At 43.5% G+C, this 19,381-nt stretch overlaps 1 protein-coding gene across 1 annotated transcript in view; it reads left to right on the forward strand.

The window, feature by feature from the left end:
• The window catches only part of LOC310785400 (retinoic acid receptor beta-like), a gene marked incomplete at its 5' end in the record, with an annotated part of 73,613 nt that extends 55,047 nt beyond the window's left edge, over nt 1–18,566 (forward strand). The window contains 4 exons of the mRNA XM_083646455.1: nt 1,751–1,927; nt 8,511–8,715; nt 17,101–17,259; nt 18,169–18,566. Coding sequence (XP_083502581.1) covers nt 1,751–1,927; nt 8,511–8,715; nt 17,101–17,259; nt 18,169–18,452 — 825 coding nt within the window. The 3' untranslated portion in view covers nt 18,453–18,566. The remainder of the gene's footprint in view (nt 1–1,750; nt 1,928–8,510; nt 8,716–17,100; nt 17,260–18,168) is intronic.
• Nucleotides 18,567–19,381: the final 815 nt, after the last annotated feature.

The following is a 19,381-nucleotide window of genomic DNA, read 5'->3' on the forward strand; positions in this document are numbered from 1 at the left end:
TTTACAGGCTGCACTTTTGACTAGATTCACACATTTTAAAACTATGACAGTTCCTGCAACTTTAACGCTAGATACATATATTATACATCAAACCCTTCAGCTGCTTCTGCTCTCACTCACAATGTGAAAATATAGGGGATGAGATGTATAGTTTTTGAGAGTCAATTCTGGGGGAAACACTGAATACCTGCATCAGGCGTGTTCAAAACAACCCATACATCCCTTTAAATAGCGTTACACGTGATTTGCATACTGAAACAGCAGCATCCAAATTCAACATGGGTTGAATACTTCCATCTGCATCAATATTCACAAAACAGACATTGGCCAGACATTAAAACATACTTTCTTAGTGTCACAATAACCGGAATATTGCAATAACGCACTATAGACAAGCCAACCGCAGTGGACGACAAGCAACCACCACAACCATACTATATATATATATATATATTATTTTTTTTCCCCCACAACGCAGCCGAGTGCATCACATGCCGAATTCAGGTCATAAACATGGCAAACTCCACTCAACCGGGACGCCGGGTGACTTTAAACAAACGCACATCCAAATGACAAGCACAGACTCTGAGCCACGGAGCTGATACGTTGTGTTGTGAAAACATCGATAAAGAAGAAACTACACACTTCCTTTCCTATTTGTGAGTGAGTGTGTTCAAGTGAATTCAACTTGTTTGTCTCTATGAAGTAGCTCCCTTATGAGCAAAGCTATCCTGCTGTGTTTCTACCTCTCCACCATGGTGACTTTTTCTGACCATGGGGAACAATGTGTTGAATCCCAAAGCCACCCCTCCCCCCCCCACTGCGAGTGGAAATTGTAGGTTATATTGATATGCAAATTGGCATGCCATGTGTGATAAGTTATTTGCATATGTGCTACCCCTGCTTGGTTCTTGACATTGGGTTAACCTGCTGATGATGGATGGCTAAAAAACAACAGAGTACATTAGCATCATAGTTAAGAGATGATGCGTCTGTCTGTCAATATATGAGAGATCAGAGGTGAATGCGTTTTTTAAATAAAAGCCCCACATATCCGCAAACTGATATAGACCTATCGGTCTAACCACGACTCTTCCTCCCACAATGCCTCACTGCTCTCGTACACTTAACTTCCCCTCCTTTCATCTGTCGCTTCCCCTCTCTCTCCTCTCTCCCCGATGACTTGTCGCTCTGCCTTTCCTGCACATCGCCATGTCCTTCTGTGTCTTTATCGCTCCCTGGGCCCCGCCCCCATCCCCGGTCCCCCTCCACTCTTTGTGTAGGTTCTGGTTCTGGACCGTATAGCTCTATTAATGGCACCTCTGGCTTCAAAGTGCTCTATGCTATCTGTCACCGCTCCATTACTGCGTCCCATCACCGGCAGAACATCCCACTGACACTCTCACGCTCATTACCGCAGAGCCCGGGCCGAGCGGCTCCACTCGCTTATTCACAACAACAATCCCCACACTGTTTTTCAGCGCCGCGGTCCTTATGGAGCCTATTTATATACTGTGAGTGTGACACACACAGAGAGAGACACACACACACACACACACACACACACACACACAGACACACACACAGACACATATAGAGCAGAGTGGAGGAGAGCTGACATGATCATTAGTGCAGTCACTGTGCACTGACGAAAGTGCCTGCCTTTTCGCCTGACGTGCACAACTCTGTGTGTGTGTGTGCGCGTGTGTGTGCGTGTGCGTGTGTGTGTGTGTGTGTGTATGTGTTGCAGAACTCGAGTGCAGACCACCGAGTGAGGCTGGACCTGGGCCTGTGGGACAAGTTCAGCGAGCTGGCCACTAAGTGCATTATCAAGATCGTGGAATTTGCCAAACGAGTGCCTGGCTTCACGGGGCTGACCATCGCTGACCAGATCACGCTCCTGAAAGCTGCTTGCCTGGACATTCTGGTATGTGTTTGTGTGTTGGCGCGTTTTATTTTGTAGGAGCGACTGTCTGACGTCAAGGATTAAAATGAGGAGTTCTTAGAGATTGGTTCTTAGAGTTGACATTTTTGAATTTGAGTGGGAAATTTGCCCCTAGTAACACAAGGCGAAGATTTGCTTTGCGTTTGGTGCACAAGCTGTCTCAAATATGCACACAAACACACACACACACACACTGAGCTATGGTAGCTATAATCAAGTTGACATAGTGAATTAATGGACATGATAAGCTTAACGTTACGTTAGAAGACCTCTCTATCACTGTTTTGCTGCCAATGTCTGCACCAAGAGCTGCAACAGTTGTCCTCAGTCCATAGAGAGCCAAAGTGAACGTCACTTCCTGCTTCAGCACTGTACCAGAGATTTTCATCCGCCATTTATTTTCCCATAGACTTCATAAAATGCTTATAAAATAGTTTTACTTGGTCAAACCAAACGGTTCAGATATAATTAGAATCAGGAGAGACCATACAGTATTTCACTCAGACCAAAACTTAAAAAACAACATAGAAACAATTATTTATTTTCTTCCGTTTTGGTCAGAGTGAAATGTTATGCAGTCTCTCCTGTTTCTAAATATATCTGAACCGTTTGGTTTGAACAAGTAAAACTATTTTTTATAAGCATTTTACGAAATGTCTATGGGAAAATAAATGGAAGGATGTACATCTCTGGTACAGTGCTGAAGCAGGAAGTGACATTCACTTTAGCTCTATTGTTTTTGTGCGTCTTTAAAATCCCTCTGTGGCGAGTGAGTCATGGGCTACAGGTGAGGACGTCTCCTCTGTTCTGCCAGTCTCTCCTCAAAATCATCCATTACAACTTACAATACTACTTCTACCAATATTATTCCCCTCGGCCAAAGCGAGTACTTAGACAGCTGTTTGCATCTCCAGGGCAAAGCTAGAACGGCAATTAAAATGTAAGACAGATCAATGATGGCGTCTGCGACCTTACCAATTTCGACAGGTGCAAGACACTGTCGTAACGACACATACTTCTGTCTTTTTTATGTCATTTTTAAGCGGTGCAACCGCTTCTATACATGACATTTGTGTCCATCTGTCCATGTGTAGCATGAGAGGATGTAGCCTAGGCCCCTTCCCCCGGCTCCACAAGAGAGAGAGAGAAGGCAGTTTGGTGTTCGGGCGAGGTCGAAAATGAATGGAGAGAGAGAGCGGCTCAAAGCCGGTCACACACGCACGCACACACACACACACACACACACACACACACACACACACACACACACACACACACACACACACACACACACACACACACACACACAGAGGAGGTGGCTCGGCAACACACACACTGATTAGATGACTAACCCTAACCCATTAGCTTGCTAAGCTTAGCTAACGCGTTTAAACACATCCATTTCCGCAACCGAACAACGGATTTCCATGTGGTTATTACACCATTGGAATCAGCGTGACTTGTACTTTTTAACGAAGCTCAGTCGCGTATATTGAGCCTGTAGTTGCTTACATACGTAGTCTAGTGTAGCTACTAAACCTGCAGCGCTAACTTCAACACCTGGCTGTGATTTTTGTGTTAAGACACTGTCGGCAGACACTTGTCACCATGCATCTTCAGTCTGAACTCCCCCAAATATTCAGATACTCAAAAACCTTCTAAGAACCATTGTTCACAGCACAGGAATGAAAACTAATGGGGGGAAAACAACATATAAAAATGTAGGCTACCCCTTTACTGGTTTGGCTGTTATCTATAGGCTATTATTAATTTATTTTTTCCATCAGTTTCATTGTTGCTCTTCAGTGTGTAAGAGTCTCTGTTAAATTGGTTTAGGCTCTGTGGTCAGTCAATACCCTCAGGTCTCATGGGGTTTGGTGGGTTTAACCTCAAGTCCAGCTCCCATTAGTCCACCCCTCAGACCTTATTGGATGACCTACCCAGCCAGCCAATGGGAGTCCGGGAAATCAGATTAATTGATCGTCCCAGTCAATTCAATTCTTTATGTAGAATAGCTGTCTGTGGCGGAGATTAGATTACACACACTGGGACATTTTTCAGTCTCTAATCTTTTTTGGGACGGTCATCTGTTTTTTTTTTTTTTAATATTCCACAGTCAGCTGCTCTGCGTTTGTTAACGATGCCACGTGTTCTTTATGGAGTGCAGATGCGGAAACGTCTGCGCTGTCAGCCGGCCGCCGGTGGCTCGGGTGTTTGTTTGTTATTTAGGAGTTGTTAAGTGAAGCGATGCAGTGTACTAATGTAGCCTCTGTAATGAGATGGAAAGAGCCAAACGGCTCTCTCTCTTCCTCTCTCTCTCTCTCTTCCTCTCACTCTCTCTCTCTCTGTCTTCCTCATCTCTCTCTCTCTCTCTCTCTCTATCTCTCTCTCTCTGGAGGGGTGGAGGTGGGGGCAGTGATTGGATTAGGAGTCGTTGCTCAGAGGGACAGATGCAAGGAGAGAGGGAGGAAGGAAGGAAGGAAGGAAGAGAAAGTGGGAAGTGAGGAGGCAAGGCTTGTCTTCTTGAGTCATGTGTGACTTCATTCATTTCTAAACTAGTATTTATCTTGCATCAGTATCAGTATAGAGTACCACAGGAATAAGTCAGGAAGACCTGGACGTTAGCACTTCTGGCTCCTATGTGTAAAAGGCAATGAGATTTTTGTATGGGAATTTTGGTTAAATGAATGAAATAAAATGTGGTTAATAAAATGTTATGAAAAAACAAAGTTTGTGTTCAGCAAGATAATCTTCACAAAGGACCACTTTTATTATTTTCAAAGGGTAATTTGTTTTAACGTGATTTGCAGAAAATGCTTCAAAAGTCATAAAAGTGGTCCTCATTTATGAAGATTATCATGCTGAACACAAACTTTGCTGTCCCATACAAAAAGACCATTGTCTTATGTGGACATTTTAATTTGATCCAACAAGGAAAACATATAAATCAAAGAGGCAACATGCAGCTGAGATAGTAATGACAGATTGTCAGGATACTCATAGAGGCCATTTACACCTGGCATTAACATGCATTTTTGTTGATCAGATTGCAATCAGATTGTATTTTATCACTTGAAAGTACAGGTGTAAACACCCCCAAAACGCATTGAAGAAGGATTGCAATCTGATCAGCCAAACCACCTCCGGAGGTGGTCAGCGTTATGTTAAATTTATGTTTTTTATGTTTATGTTTTTTAAACATTTATGTTTAAATGTTATGACAACATTTAACACAAGTGTAAATGCAATGCGTCCTCTCAAAACGCATACAGCAACTGTCATACGGAAATACATAATCTTCATCTTCTTTGCAGTTTTATGGCGGTTGGCATCCTTAAATGTTGCCTTACCGCCACCTACTGGATTGCTAAAACTACATTGCAAATTACGGAAATACGTCCTCGCGCGCGAGTGTTTATCTAGTTAGCACAAAGAAAGAACAACACAGCCAGAGCTAGCGTTACGCGCTAACATAACAGCAAGAAAGGAGAACTAACGCTATGGATGATATTGACACTCGTGGATGGAGTCACGAGGAGACCAAGTGCCTGCTTTCAATTTGGTCTGACGAAAGTATACAAGCTAAACTTGACAGTGCATATCGAAACCGACCCATTTATGAAGTAGTGGCTAAGAAACTGGCAGAGAATGGCCACAACAGGACCTGGCTACAATATCAGTGAAAAATGAAAACACCTGAAACTGGCTTACAGACAGGCCAAGGACAAGAAAAGTGGCAGGGCAACGTGTCCTTTTATAAAGAAATAGATGCAGTGCTGGGTGATCGGCCATCGTTTTGTCGAGGTGAAGGGGACGTTCACTGTGCATGCATTTGAGCTTAACAATAACCTCTATTTCTATCTCTAACCTCTATTTTAAGGAACCCCCTTCACAAAAACATGCAATATCCTGGTTGCTAGTGTGGTTCCTCCTCTGATCGTTAAGGGCGCCTGTTCAGAGGGAGGGGAACTGGTTGGAATAGCGTGAACCTCCCACGTGCTATGTCCTACCGGTGAAGCTTCCTCTGTCAGGTGAAAAGAAGCGGCTGGCTGACTGCCCATGTCTCGGAGGAAGCATGGAGCCAGTCTCGGCTCTCCCCAGATCGGCAGAGGATGGAGTAGCAACCAGGATTGAGAAATCAAATGAGCACTAATGGGGGATAAAATGGGATAAAAAATCGGAAAAAAAAAAAAAGAAAAAAAAAAACTCTATTTCCCTGTGCATGCATGCAAACATGCATGCACACGTTCAGGGGGCGCGCGCGTGATGACGTTCGAGCTGGAGAGCAATCGGATTGCAATCTGTTCACCCAAAATGCATGTTAGTGCCAGGTGTAAATGGCCTCATAGTCTGACTCACTAGTGGAAGCAGGCTGCGGGTATACAGTACTGTACTGTACTGTACTGTAAGCTCTGCCATTGGCTCTGACCATTTCATTCGGAGCAAAGGGAAACCTCTTTCCGCTCCCTGCGTGTCGCTCTCAAATGCCTACGCCACTGTGAAACAACAACATCAGCGCTGAAAATGGCAAGTTTTGACGAAGATTTGGATTGTGCAATAAAGCAGTCCTGCTTGGTACTTTGGGTGGACGGTTGTAAAGATAACAGAGCCTGTTTTCCGCTGTAGCAAAGTGAGAGTGAGAGGAGCCAGACTCTCCCCTGAGCTGGTACAGCGTGAAACGGAGATACCATCTGGGAAGAGAGGGAGACGAGGATACTCATGAATGAATATCAAAATCATGGATGCCAGGTGAAAAGGGGGCCTAGGTGGCAAACAGTGTGTGTGCTGCTGTTTAGCGGCAGTTATGTTCAATGACACCGCCGTGTGGACAGAGATGGATCTGCTTGTGTTGACTAAGTAGTGATTGTCAAATGTGACAAAGCTGTACGCTGAACACCCAGGGACACGAGGTGAGGAGTTGAAGGCCGGCCCTGATGACTTTCTGACTCCTGCTCAGCGAGCGAGCGACACCCGCTCACCAGCACCGCTCCACGGTGAAGGGCGTAGATACTGTGCAGAGGGGCGGAGGCAAGATCAAACAGTGTGTGTGTGCGTGCGTGCGTGCGTGCGCGCGCCCGCGCGCGCGCGTGTGTGTGTGTGTGTGTGTGTGTGTGTGTGTGTGCGCAGGCCTGGCCAGCCGGTGCGAGTCACCACCAGTAGCCATGTTTTATTCCGTTTCATGTTGCAGACACGCCTGCCACTCACTGTCAGAGCCAGCCCACTCAAATAGCTTCAAAGGCTACTATAGGCTTCACATCCACCAGCCTAGGCACTTTATTAGGCGTACGCTCACGCATGCACATGCACACGCACACGCACACACACACACACACACACACACACACACACACACACACACACACACACACACACACACACACACACACACACACACACACACACACACACACACACACACACACACACACACACACACACACACACACACACACACACACACACACACACACTTTTTCAGTGTGTGGAAGGTTGTTTTGGTATGGCTTGTGTTCTCTCTGCTTCTCTTCCTGAGATTTCAAACTTGTTAGACTTGATTCATACTGTTGGCACCAGCAAATCTGTGTACAAATAACACAAACTGCATGCAGTGGATACGCCAAAGAGTCAGGAGCTACACAGGAAGTAGTGTGACATTGAAATAATCCAGGCGCCATGTAGGGTGTAATGGTCAGGGTGTATGGGGGGGGGTTAAAACCCTTGTCTTTCACACCGGAGGTCACGTCACGGCGTGTTCAAAGTCTACATACATACATCAACCAGAAGTCGCATTTAATGTTTTTGTTATTTGAGCCTAACCTTTACTACGTTGTTTTACTTGACTAAAGCCAACTGTTTTCATATAGTCATGTTGCAGGTGCTTTTATTGTGAAAGTTATTATGACCGTAAAACAAATGTTCTCATTCTGGCTAGCTTTAAGTTGACTATTCCCCTGATTAGAGTCTGTCTTTGTCTACAATAGTCTGCAGTTGCTGCAGGCAGTTGTTGTGGCCAGTTAGTTGGCACCAGAATCTGAAGGTTTTTACAGAGGGGTTTGTTCATATATCATTCATAGTCTGATTCATATAACATTTTGTTTTTTATTTATTTATGGTTTTTTAATGACTGTTAACAGTTTTTTTTTCCGGATTTATGGAGTGATAAAAGAGATCTCAAAATCTTTATCCAAGGTTCAGATTTCTGTTCTGTAAATGTATGCAAATTAGTGCATATCTAATTAGATAATGTCTCATTTGCATTTTAAACATGGTTTCATGGTGATATTTATTTGTTAAACCCTATTCATCTGTATTGTCCTGCCTCAAGAAAAAGTGTAAATGGGGAAATGTCTCAAACTTTTTGGGGCTTACAATTAGTCACATAAGACCCTAAATTACATAGTTAGAAGGTTTTTGTGGATTTCGGTTTCCAGGGTCTTTAAAGATATTCAATAGCAGTATCGGTCTTCAGAACCCCTATCCATCTGTCCCTACTTGTGTGTCACTTAAAAGTTTCCTCTCCACTGAGTCCCTGACTGTCTTTGCCCTTGGCTCCTCCCGCCGTCAGATCCTGCGTATCTGCACGCGGTACACCCCCGACCAGGACACCATGACCTTCTCAGACGGCCTGACCCTCAACCGGACGCAGATGCACAACGCCGGCTTCGGCCCGCTCACAGAGTTGGTGTTCACCTTTGCCAACCAGCTGCTGCCCATCGAGATGGACGACACGGAGACAGGCCTCCTCAGCGCCATCTGTCTCATCTCCGGAGGTGGGCAACCTGGGCAGACTGCTGGGCGTACGGGGGGGAGGGGAGGGGGTCAACGGGGACAAGGGACAAGACGAGGAATACGCCTCAGGAAGGAGGTAGAGGACATTCAGCGTAGGCTTAGATTGATATACGGGGCCGATATTGGCCTTTTATGAAACAGTGGAGATCAGTCAATCAGGGGGGTTCCACCTCTGATATGCTGGATATGGTGCAGTTTAATAGATTAATACTACACTGTCTTTCTATGGAAAAAACTTGGAAGAACTGATTTCGAAAAATGCATGCAAAAACTAAGTATGTTTGTTGTTGTTGTTGTTGTTAGTAGTAGTAGTAGTAGTAGTCGTCATAATCTTTTCATGTAATATCAACACAAAATATTGGCACACAATATCGTCTATCAGCAACTTCAATCATCCAAAAAATATCGGTATCAGTATCTGATACTGATACAGATTTTTTTTTTTTATAACCTATATCGGTCCCTTACTCAATAAGACAGATAATTTTAATCATCATGTGCTTTTTGCATTCAGATTATGTATTACATTTAGAATTTCTTATTCAAAACAATATGAATGGTCTTGGTACTGTAGCCGTGGACTAATTCCACTTGGAGTGGGACAGATAAACCAATCCGATCCGATCCATGATACCCAATCACAGTCAACTTCTTTCCATTCAGCATGGCCAGCCGCTATTGATTCCTCCTGTTAAATATTGAGTCGAGCTGCAGCCCGATTTGGGATGAAAGCATGTCAGCCTCCACAGGAGTCTGCAAGCAGGTCACCCACAGGTCGCTCTCAGTGAGGCAGCACTATCCTGACGGCCAAGCATGGGAGAGGAGCGCGTGAGAGAGAGAGAGAGAGACAGACAGAGAGAGAGAGAGAGAGATGATGTATGTCTCAATGTCAGTGAGCTGAGTGGAATGTTTGAAACTCCCCTCCCATAGGAAATGAGTCTGCTCTGTGGTTGTTTTCCACCAGGATACCTGAGGCATGCGTAACTCCCCCATGTCAGGTTACACAGACGTTAACACACAGATTGCGCACGCCGCACGCACGCATACACACACACACACACACACACACACACACACACACACACACACACACACACACACACACACACACTCAATCTTCGCCCAGCTAAGTACCTGACTTCAAAGTCTCGTCATTTTCCACTTTCTCCCTACCCGTCATTTTCATTGTCAGGGTTCTAGACAGCGTATCACATGTGCATCAGTGCTGGGTTTCAATTCAAACAGTATATATTATATCCCCAGAGCCTTAGCAAATATTGCAGGCTGTTGCATAATCCATCGAAAGCTCACGGCGCCTCTGATTGCCTCAGTAATCTCACACTTGACTGGGAGGGCTCAAAAGTCCAGCAGCAGGAGGATGTTGATTTCAATGCACACACTGCCACCTTATGGCCTGATGTAGTACTGCATGTTAAAGAATGGGAGTTTTAACAAGAGAAGGTCTTTCTAGACTCGTCTTGCTGAGCCTTGAAATAGTAGGGAGTAGACTTATATAATGGAATAAATCTATATTCAGAGGGCAGATACCCTCACATCTAATTTTTTCCATAATTATGCGATTATGCCGGTCTCCGTAATCTCTCCTCGACAGCAAATGAGTGGAAATAATGAAATAAACTCTCCTTAATCAAACTAGAATTCACACCACTTCAGTGATACATATATTAGCCCAGAGCCTGTCTGCATCAGATATAACCAACACTGGAATTATTAGGTTCCTAGGGAACCTATTACTGCTAGAATTCCTATCATTATACATTTTACTGTATTTTGCTCAATAACTTGATCAGTTAAATTTGTCTATTTCAGCACATAGACATGGTAGACCCTTCGCTATATATATATATATATATATGTGTGTGTGTGTGTGTGTGTGTGTGTGTGTGTGTGTGTGTGTGTGCTAGAAAAATTGGTAACACTTTACAATAACATACACAAATAATGTAGTAGTTACTAGTAAACTAATCATTAACTAATAGTTAATGAGTAGCTAATGAATAATTCATCATTAGTCAATCACTAGTTAATCATAGTTAATGAGTAGATAGTCATTAGTTAATCATTAGTATCTAAGTTCCTGAGTAGAGTAGTTAATCATTACTTAATGACTAAATGTCAGCTCGTGAATATAGTAGTTAATCATTAGTTACTGATTAGTCTGTCAGTTCCATGAGTAGAGTAGTTAATCGTAAATATATAGCTATAATACTACAAGTGACCACAAGGCAATGGCAGAAACTTTCACATGCAAAGGTTTAGGCATGAGGAGTGATGATTGGTTAGGTTTAGGCATGATGAGTGATGATTGGTTAGGTTTAGGCATGAGGAGTGATGATTGGTTAGGTTAATATCAGGATAAGAAGTAGTCCACAATTGAAATAAGCCTTTTGATTGATTCGTTGATTGGTTGAATGTATTTGATAATTGATAAAAAGATACGTATACAACTGCCCAGCAGGAATACATACAGTACATTTAAAAAATCATCGAGGTTGAGAACACAAGAGAACACAATAAAACATCAGGGACCATGTTGGAAATAAGTGTTTACACTTTTACATGTTATCCCTTGGATCTTTTATTGTCTCTATATCCATGAATAAAGTCAATCAAAAGGTTTCTTTTCATTGTGGACTTTTTCTTACCCTGATATTAACCTAACAAATCATCACTCCTCATGCCTAAACCCAGAGATGGGAAGTAACTAAGTACAAATACTTTGTTACTGTACTTGAGTAGGATTTTCAGGTATCTGTACTTTACAGAGTATTTATTTTGAGTAACTTTTAACTTTTACTCGCTACAATTTAACACAAATATCTGTACTTTCTACTCCTTATCTCCTTATCTTATCTCCTGATCTTCGAAGGTTGTTTGTTCAATCCCTGCCTCAGGCGCCACCCGTGATGCTCTTTTTTTTTATCATCAGGAGTAGTTTGAACACTGATAGAAATAAGCTGATGTAGGAGTCTAGTCAGTATCTGAGTCTAGCTCAGTCAGATAAACAGCTGCTCACTCGTTCAATTCCAACCTATCTCACTCTTTATGCTCTGTGTTGTTGTCAGTGTGAACACAGTGTGTAGAATTCAGAAGGTGAACTCTTAACAGTTCATAGCTCGTCAGGATGAGTCACTGTGTCTGTGTTGCTACCTGACCTGGTGGATTATTGGTTCTATTCCCAATGGAGGAGATATATTACAGCAGAGATGGGAAAAGTACACACTTTCTTTACTTAAGTAGTTAATTGTGTAAAAAAGATTCTGGTAAAATTACTGATTCAACTAAATTACTCAAGTAAAAGTAAAAAAGTACAGGCTCTGAAATGTACTCAAGTATAAAAGTATTTTCTGTGGAAGGTGAATAGAACCTCATATAATTCAAATACTATTAAATTTAAAAAATATTTTAAGATGCATAAAGACTATACTTTGATTCATAATTTGTGTATGTTTCCCCCCCCACAAAAAAGGTGCACATAATGCATGAAAGCTGAGTCAATTTTGAAGTCGTGGGTTCGAGCCTCTGTCAGTTTTGAATGGCGACAACCAGAGCAGAGGAAAGAGTCCTTTAAAGCCCTGAGAAAGCCTACCTTCAGAAGTCTGGCCTGGTGGCACAGAGAGTTGGCTTGCTGCCTAGTATTATTGAGACCTCAGTCACGTTTGAGGTCGTGGGTTCGATCCTCTGTCTTTTTTGAATGTCGACAGCCAGAGGAAAGAGTAATTTAAAGCCCTGAGAAAACATGCATTAAGAGCACAGGTGGCACAGAGAGTTGGCCTGCTGCCCTGCATCATTGAGGCCTCAGTCACCCTTGAGGTCGTGGGTTAGACCCTCAAGTCATTTTTGAATGGTGACAGCCAGAGGAAAGACAAAAGTGCCCAGAGAAGAGTTGTGAGTATGAACCATGAACATCACACACATGGACTTAGACTCTTAGATCAGCTTACTAAGTTAACTAGAAGCTCAATTATATTACAGACATTTCTGGTGATTAATTGCTCAAATTGTCCAACAACAGAGGAGAAACACAGCAGCAGTGGCAGTGTCTTGGTGGCACACTGTGTATGTCAGTTGCCTACTGAGGTAAGGTTTGTGAGGTCCAAGATGTCCACATACCTTTGGGTAGCAAAAAGATTTGTATTTAAATAAAAGTGGCAATAGGCATACAGCAACAACCAATTTTTTGTTTTTATTACACTTCTAATTAATTGAAGATATTGAAGTTTTAAAATAAAAGTTCTTCAATATGTGCAAAGGACAGTTCCCATGCACAGCAGGTTTTGACCCCTGGTCTACCAGAATACACTGCACTGACTGCACTGATCATACAGACAAACCCACAGACCTGCCTGTCTGCTATTGGAGGATTGGTTCTGATTGGCTGTTTGCGAATTTTGGACATGTTTTTTGTCCCGCATTGTGAGATTCGTGATGATTTTGGTCAGTAATGATGTCACTGATGATGTCATAAGGTCCATGACATCTTCAGTCATGTCACTCGAGCAATTGTGATGTCATCGGTGTTGTGAAGTTGGGCAAATTGTGTGCTGCACATGCCAATAGAGCAGGCGAGGCCACGCAGCAGCTGAGCTGCGGGTGAGGCCACGCTCGGGGCTGGAACTCTAGTCTAAAACAATCTCAATAAGACTGCATGATTCTCAGTTTCTAAATTCAAAGCTACTGCAATCATTTGGACCTTGATTTATCTTACATTGTTTCATGTAGGCGAATGGTAACAGAATCCATGGCCATTTTTCCACGTGTTTGCATACCATCAAGGTCCAATGTGTAAGATTCCTCCACAACAATACACAAACACAAAGCCACACAGTTTTGGTACAACTGTTGCTCAAAGATTGTTTAAATAATCAGACTGCATCCATCTTTAAGTCAGTGGGCCACACCTTATAGAATAACTGTGTTTATCTCTATGGGATATAGACGGTATAGAGATAAGCACTGTGCCTATCTCTATGGGATTTAGATTGCATAGAGATGAACGGATGGTTATGATGTAACCCAGGTTTCCTGAGGGGAGACTTCTCTCCCTCATCAATTCCATTACCTAATCCAGCGCAGCTGTTGTGGATGACCACTTTAAGACACTTAATTATCACCACCTGGGTGTGATTGTTCAGGTGTAGCTGGTTGAACTTTTCACGTTGCACTATGAAAAGTTCGACTTGTCTGGTTTAACTTTTTACAGTGGGCTATTCAGCAAAACCTCTCTCTCTCTCCTTATCACTCTCTATGTCTCTCACCCAATTTCAGCTCTCTTACCCAATTTCAGCTGTAAAGCAACATACATCTGCCAAAAAAGTATACAATGGCTGAAAATATATTTTATAAATACTGGATGGAAGACAAAAAAGCACAAGTTAAAGGAAGATAACATAAAGAATGTGATGAAAGCACCTGACTTCAGTGTAAATATAATTTAACTTAATTTATTATTTAGTGTTATTAACACATTGACTGCCAGCCGTTTTTTTTTGCTGTAGGTAGCTTTTGCCAAGCCGTTTTTTTGAGGATTCTGGCTCATTTTACAAGAGCCGAGGATTCTTTTCTGCTTGGAGTTTGTCAACACAAAGTTCACAAAAGTACTAATAGAATGTGTGCTTTCTCTGTCTAAAAGAGTTAGTTTGTAGAGTTAGTAGTTATGTAGATATTAGCCGTTGAGTACAGCATGGTTTTAGCGTGTGAGACAGGAAGCTGAGATAATCGCAGTTTTGTGAAATTCAATCAAACACGCAGAACAGTCACTTTAACCATTTATTTTTGGCATCAGTGAGAGATCAGACATCCAAACAATATAGTTCCGAACGCCCTCTCCTTCAACTCCTCCCTCCGTGGGCGTGTCTAGTGGCTTTCAGCCTGCGTTTGTCACAAGTGAGTGCTCTGCTGCTGGGAGCCTGGCAGCGAGTTTGAGCAGCCTGCCTCCCTGGCAGCGAGTGTGGGTACTGTAGGTCTCACTCGTCTCTTGGGTTTGAGAGCCCCGATGAAGCCCCGTGCGACTCTAGGCTTTATGCTGCCCACCATGGACAGTAGCCACACAGTCCATTTCTGGAACCCCCCACCGCAGCAGCGCGAAAGCGTCCCCGCCTACAGTATGAGAATGAGGCTCGTTCGTTTCTGACTGTAAAATCGCCAAGCCATTTCCTTGATTTCCTTCCTTGGAGGAAGCAGCCGCGGGAGGCGGCTGCTTTTGGTTGACTTTATATCTGTCGGGAGAGGACCGTCGCCACCTAGCTGGTCGGTAAAATAGATTATACACATTCAATACTTCCAATATCTCCATAGGAGACGCGGGGGGCATTGATCCACGTAGCACCGTCAAAAAAAAAAATATTTTTTTTTTGACGACTCAACTCGTCGGTGGCAGTGAACAGCTGGATTGTGTTTGACGACTCAACTCGTTGTTGGCAATTAACGTGTTAAAAAAAAACTATGATTATCTGCACTGTCAAAAATATTATTTATTTATTATTATTATTATTATTATTATTATTATTATTATTATTATGACTCTAATTAGAAGTGAAATAAAAACTAAAAGAAGATTGTTACGCCTATTTCCACTTTTATTCAAATACAAATAACTTTGCTGCCTCAAAAAGGATAGATGAAAGTTCAGTCTGTGCACATCCCAGGTTAGAACTCACAACCTCTCTTCTGAAGGCAGATGACATACACAGTGAACCACAAAGGCACTGCCACTGATGCTGTATTTCTCTCTGTATACAGTTAGCGATTTTTTCCCCCCATGATGGCGAAGGCATGACCCGCCCCTCTCTGCCTCTGATTGGCTGACTGTACTCGGCTGCTCCCACCTTCTTTCCAGGCGAGCCAGAAGTATCTCAAACGTGAGCAGCAGGTGCAAAACAATCATTAAATCAACAAGAAAAGTTATAAATACTTAGAATACTTATATATACTTATCATACTTATATGCCCCTAACATCTCTCCTTGTACTTTGGGAACTGATATGCCCCTAACCCTTATTAACTGTAAGTACAGTTATTTGTGTAAAAGAAAGACTGGTAAAGCAGAAGTACTGATTCAACTTAATTACTCAAGTAAAAGGAAAAAAGTACAGGCTCTGAAATGTATAAAAGTATAAAAGCAAAAGGTTTTCTGTGCAAGGCGAATAGAAACTCACGTCATATTAAGATAATTCAAATATTGTTCAACTTAAAAGGTCCCTTCAAAACATATTTTAAGATGCATAAAGACTATACTTTAATCTTCTAGTCTTATCACTATGACCCACTAGCTCAGAGAGTTGCATTGCTGTTTAGCAGTTTGGAGCTTGTGGGTTTGAGCCTTAGTGACTTTTGAGGTTGTGGGTTTGATCCTCAGTCAGTTTTGAATGTCGACAGCCAGAGGAAAGAGTCATTTAAAGCCCTGAGAAAACCTCATTCAATCAGTCTGATTTGGTGGCACAGAGAGTAGGCTTGCTGCCCGGCAATATCGAGACCTCAGTCACTTTTGTGGTCGTGGGTTCGAGCCTCAGTCAGTTTTGAATGGTGACAGGCAGAGGAAAGAGAGAAGAGAGAAGAGCTGTGAGTGTGAAGGGCAGCTGGTGGTGTGAAGGAATAATACACACAGAGACACCGGGGCCAGAGGTTGTGGGTTCGATTCCCGCTCCGCTGCCACCACCTGGAGCTAAGGGGGGGGGCTGTTCTCCCCCCTGACCTCTGCAGAGACATGCGCTGAGGGTTATGAGACAGAAAACCACAGAGAGCTGAAATTTTACTGACATCGGATGTAAGTTTTATGTGGTTGTGTCTGCCGCCAAAAATAACTTTTTGAAAAACTGCTGCTCTAGACTCAGTATATGACATGTCTGGATCTCTTTGCAGTCTGTCCACAGTGTCCATTTCTGTGGATCTGTAGGAGGCGCTACGCTGGTGATGTTAAAGACAGGGCAGTGCTGTAATATGTCTCCTCCATCAGGAATCGAACCAACAGTCTACCTGTCAGACAGAGACAGTGACACAGCTGCTCATCCCGCTGAGGTGTTCCTCAGTGTGGGTCTTGGTTGGGAGTATCTAATATATTGTCAATTATGCTCAGAATGTCCTATCAATACCAAACTTAGCACAAGCATCAACATTATGACTTGGTAACAGCCTACCATGTATGACATTGATGGCTTTAAAAATGAAGCAGTTAGAATCAATTAATATTTGCAGTGGAAATCGGTTCATTGAATCCGAGCTGTGCATTGGCGCACTGCCTCAAGCCTTACTTACTGTGTGTGTGTGTGTGTGTGTGTGTGTGTGTGTGTGTGTGTGTGTCTGCGCGCGTGCATGTGTGTATGTGCGTGTGTGTGTATGTATGTCAGACCGTCAGGACCTTGAGGAGCCCTCGAAGGTGGACCAGCTGCAGGAGCCTCTGCTAGAGGCTCTGAAGATCTACGTGAGGAAGCGTCGGCCCAGCAAACCACACATGTTCCCCAAGACCCTCATGAAGATCACTGACCTGCGCAGCATCAGCGCTAAAGGTGTGACAGACACATCATCAATCATAAATACACACATGAAAAGGATGCATATGAATTTACCACAAATGTGCATGGTGTGCCAAATAACAGAAGCATAACATGTTAGCGCAAAGAAAAATGACTGAAATATATATAGATATGAAATAAAAATATATACTCAGAAACCAAAACATATGCAATATACTGTATAACAAATGATAAAACATTTACAGCACATATACAGGATGCTGTATTCATATTAACAGGTCTGCAGAAGGCCATACATACGAACATGGTCCAATGGTCAAATATATACTCAATTTACAGATGTAGATAACATAGGTATGGAACATGCACTGTATAGTTTATGTAGATATGACTGACACTTAGTGTTAGGGAAGGATTAGGCCAATAGACCCTTTTTATGTTTGTAAACAGCGATTACGTATTTTGTGGGTGGAGCCGACCTGGTTGTAGAAAGTGACAGCTAGCGGTTAAGCTGTCATAGAAATATGGATGGTCCGGATGCCTCTTCCAAGTATTTTAAAGCTTTGCCAGCAACAGACAGGTTATCTCACACAGATAAGCTAACTATTTTAATGGGGTGAGGTTTCCTGACCCGTACTCACTGTGAGGATGGGTCTAGGATCCAACTACATCGCCAAAGTTGCAGTGCCGAACATCGTCATTTTATTTACATCAGATATCAGCCAGTCCGCTTGGTCCACCACTTGATATGAAGCAGGTTCCGCCCTGACCACAACTAGTGTTTTAATATCGGCACATTTTTGTATTGTGAATCTGTTATTGAATTGAAACACTGAATCTTTGTCATGAGATCCAAAATGTCGGCCTTCAAAAGCCCATATCAGTGTAAAATGTGAGCGAGCAGTTTCTTGATGCGTCTTTCCTCTCGGCCCCGCCTGGCAGGAGCCGAGCGAGTCATCTCTCTGAAGATGGAGATCCCGGGCTGCATGCCGCCGCTCATCCAGGAGATGCTGGAGAACTCGGAGGGCCAGGACGGCCAGAGCAACAGCTCGGCCCAGGGCGAGGGCAAGGGCAAGGGCAAGGGCAAGGGCAAGGGGGATGAGGGGGAGGGGGACGAGGGGGAGGCCAGCCCCAAGGAGGAGCCCACCGGCCCCCCGGAGTCCCCCGAGTCCTCGGACACCGAGGGGGCCGCGGGCTTGGCCACGCCGCCCAGCGACGAGCCCTAGAGACCCTAGACTCTCTCTCTGACATTCCTTTGCACAAAAAAAGAGAAAATGGACAGCCAGGCAAGGCTCCCCCTCCTCTCCCCTTCACTTATTACCAGTTTTTTTCCCTAGACCTCCCCCTCCCCCTTGAAAAGAAAACTACAACACGGAGGCCTCAAAGGACCAGTGTTTTGTGTATAATTCTGAATTGAGCTCTTACTCGGTGTGGTGTCTCTGGGACGGGGACCGTGACGCTAAAAGGGCGTGGCCCTCACAACCGCCCGAACACACAGATCATACTCCTCAGGTCTCCTGTGTAAATTCTTAACCTGCATGACGGGAGTTTGATAAGTGGTTTTACTCCTCTCTCTCTCCATCTCTCGTATTGTTGGCATACATTGTACATACCATTGTATGGTTAGATCTCTGTTTCTATGATGAATTTTGTGGTGCTTTTTTCATTGTCTTAAATACTATCTTTGAGGCGATACATCAAGGTCGAAAGCGGGGGCTACTTGTAAGTCCTTAAAAAACAGTTATCTAGAATGTTATTGCATATAGACATTATGGAAGTCTTATTACTTAGTATTTTATATTTGTTCATATATTTAAAAGCTGTTTTTTTTTTGTCTTTTGTCTTTTATAACTCTTATGTTCATGTCTCTACATGAATGAGTGTACATCCGCGCCGCCAGAATGCAAAGCTTCCCTCCGCACCGACGGCCGAGTCTCGTCCTCGGCCCGTCTCCTCAAAGGAGGGAAGCGCCACAGCCGAAGCCTTCGATGCGCGACGCCCCGTCGGATTGAACGCGTCCTCAGAATGAACCGCGAAAGAAGAGGCTGGAACCGGGAGATTTGATTTAGCAAAAGCAAGTCTATGAAGTCAACACGCTTTGATGGATAGCTCTGCTGTAAATCAACTTACCGTGCTATGAAAACAAATCGCCCGA

This window comes from Poromitra crassiceps (assembly GCF_964638095.1).
Source record: "Poromitra crassiceps genome assembly, chromosome: 11".
In the NCBI taxonomy this organism is placed as follows: Eukaryota; Metazoa; Chordata; class Actinopteri; order Beryciformes; family Melamphaidae; genus Poromitra; species Poromitra crassiceps.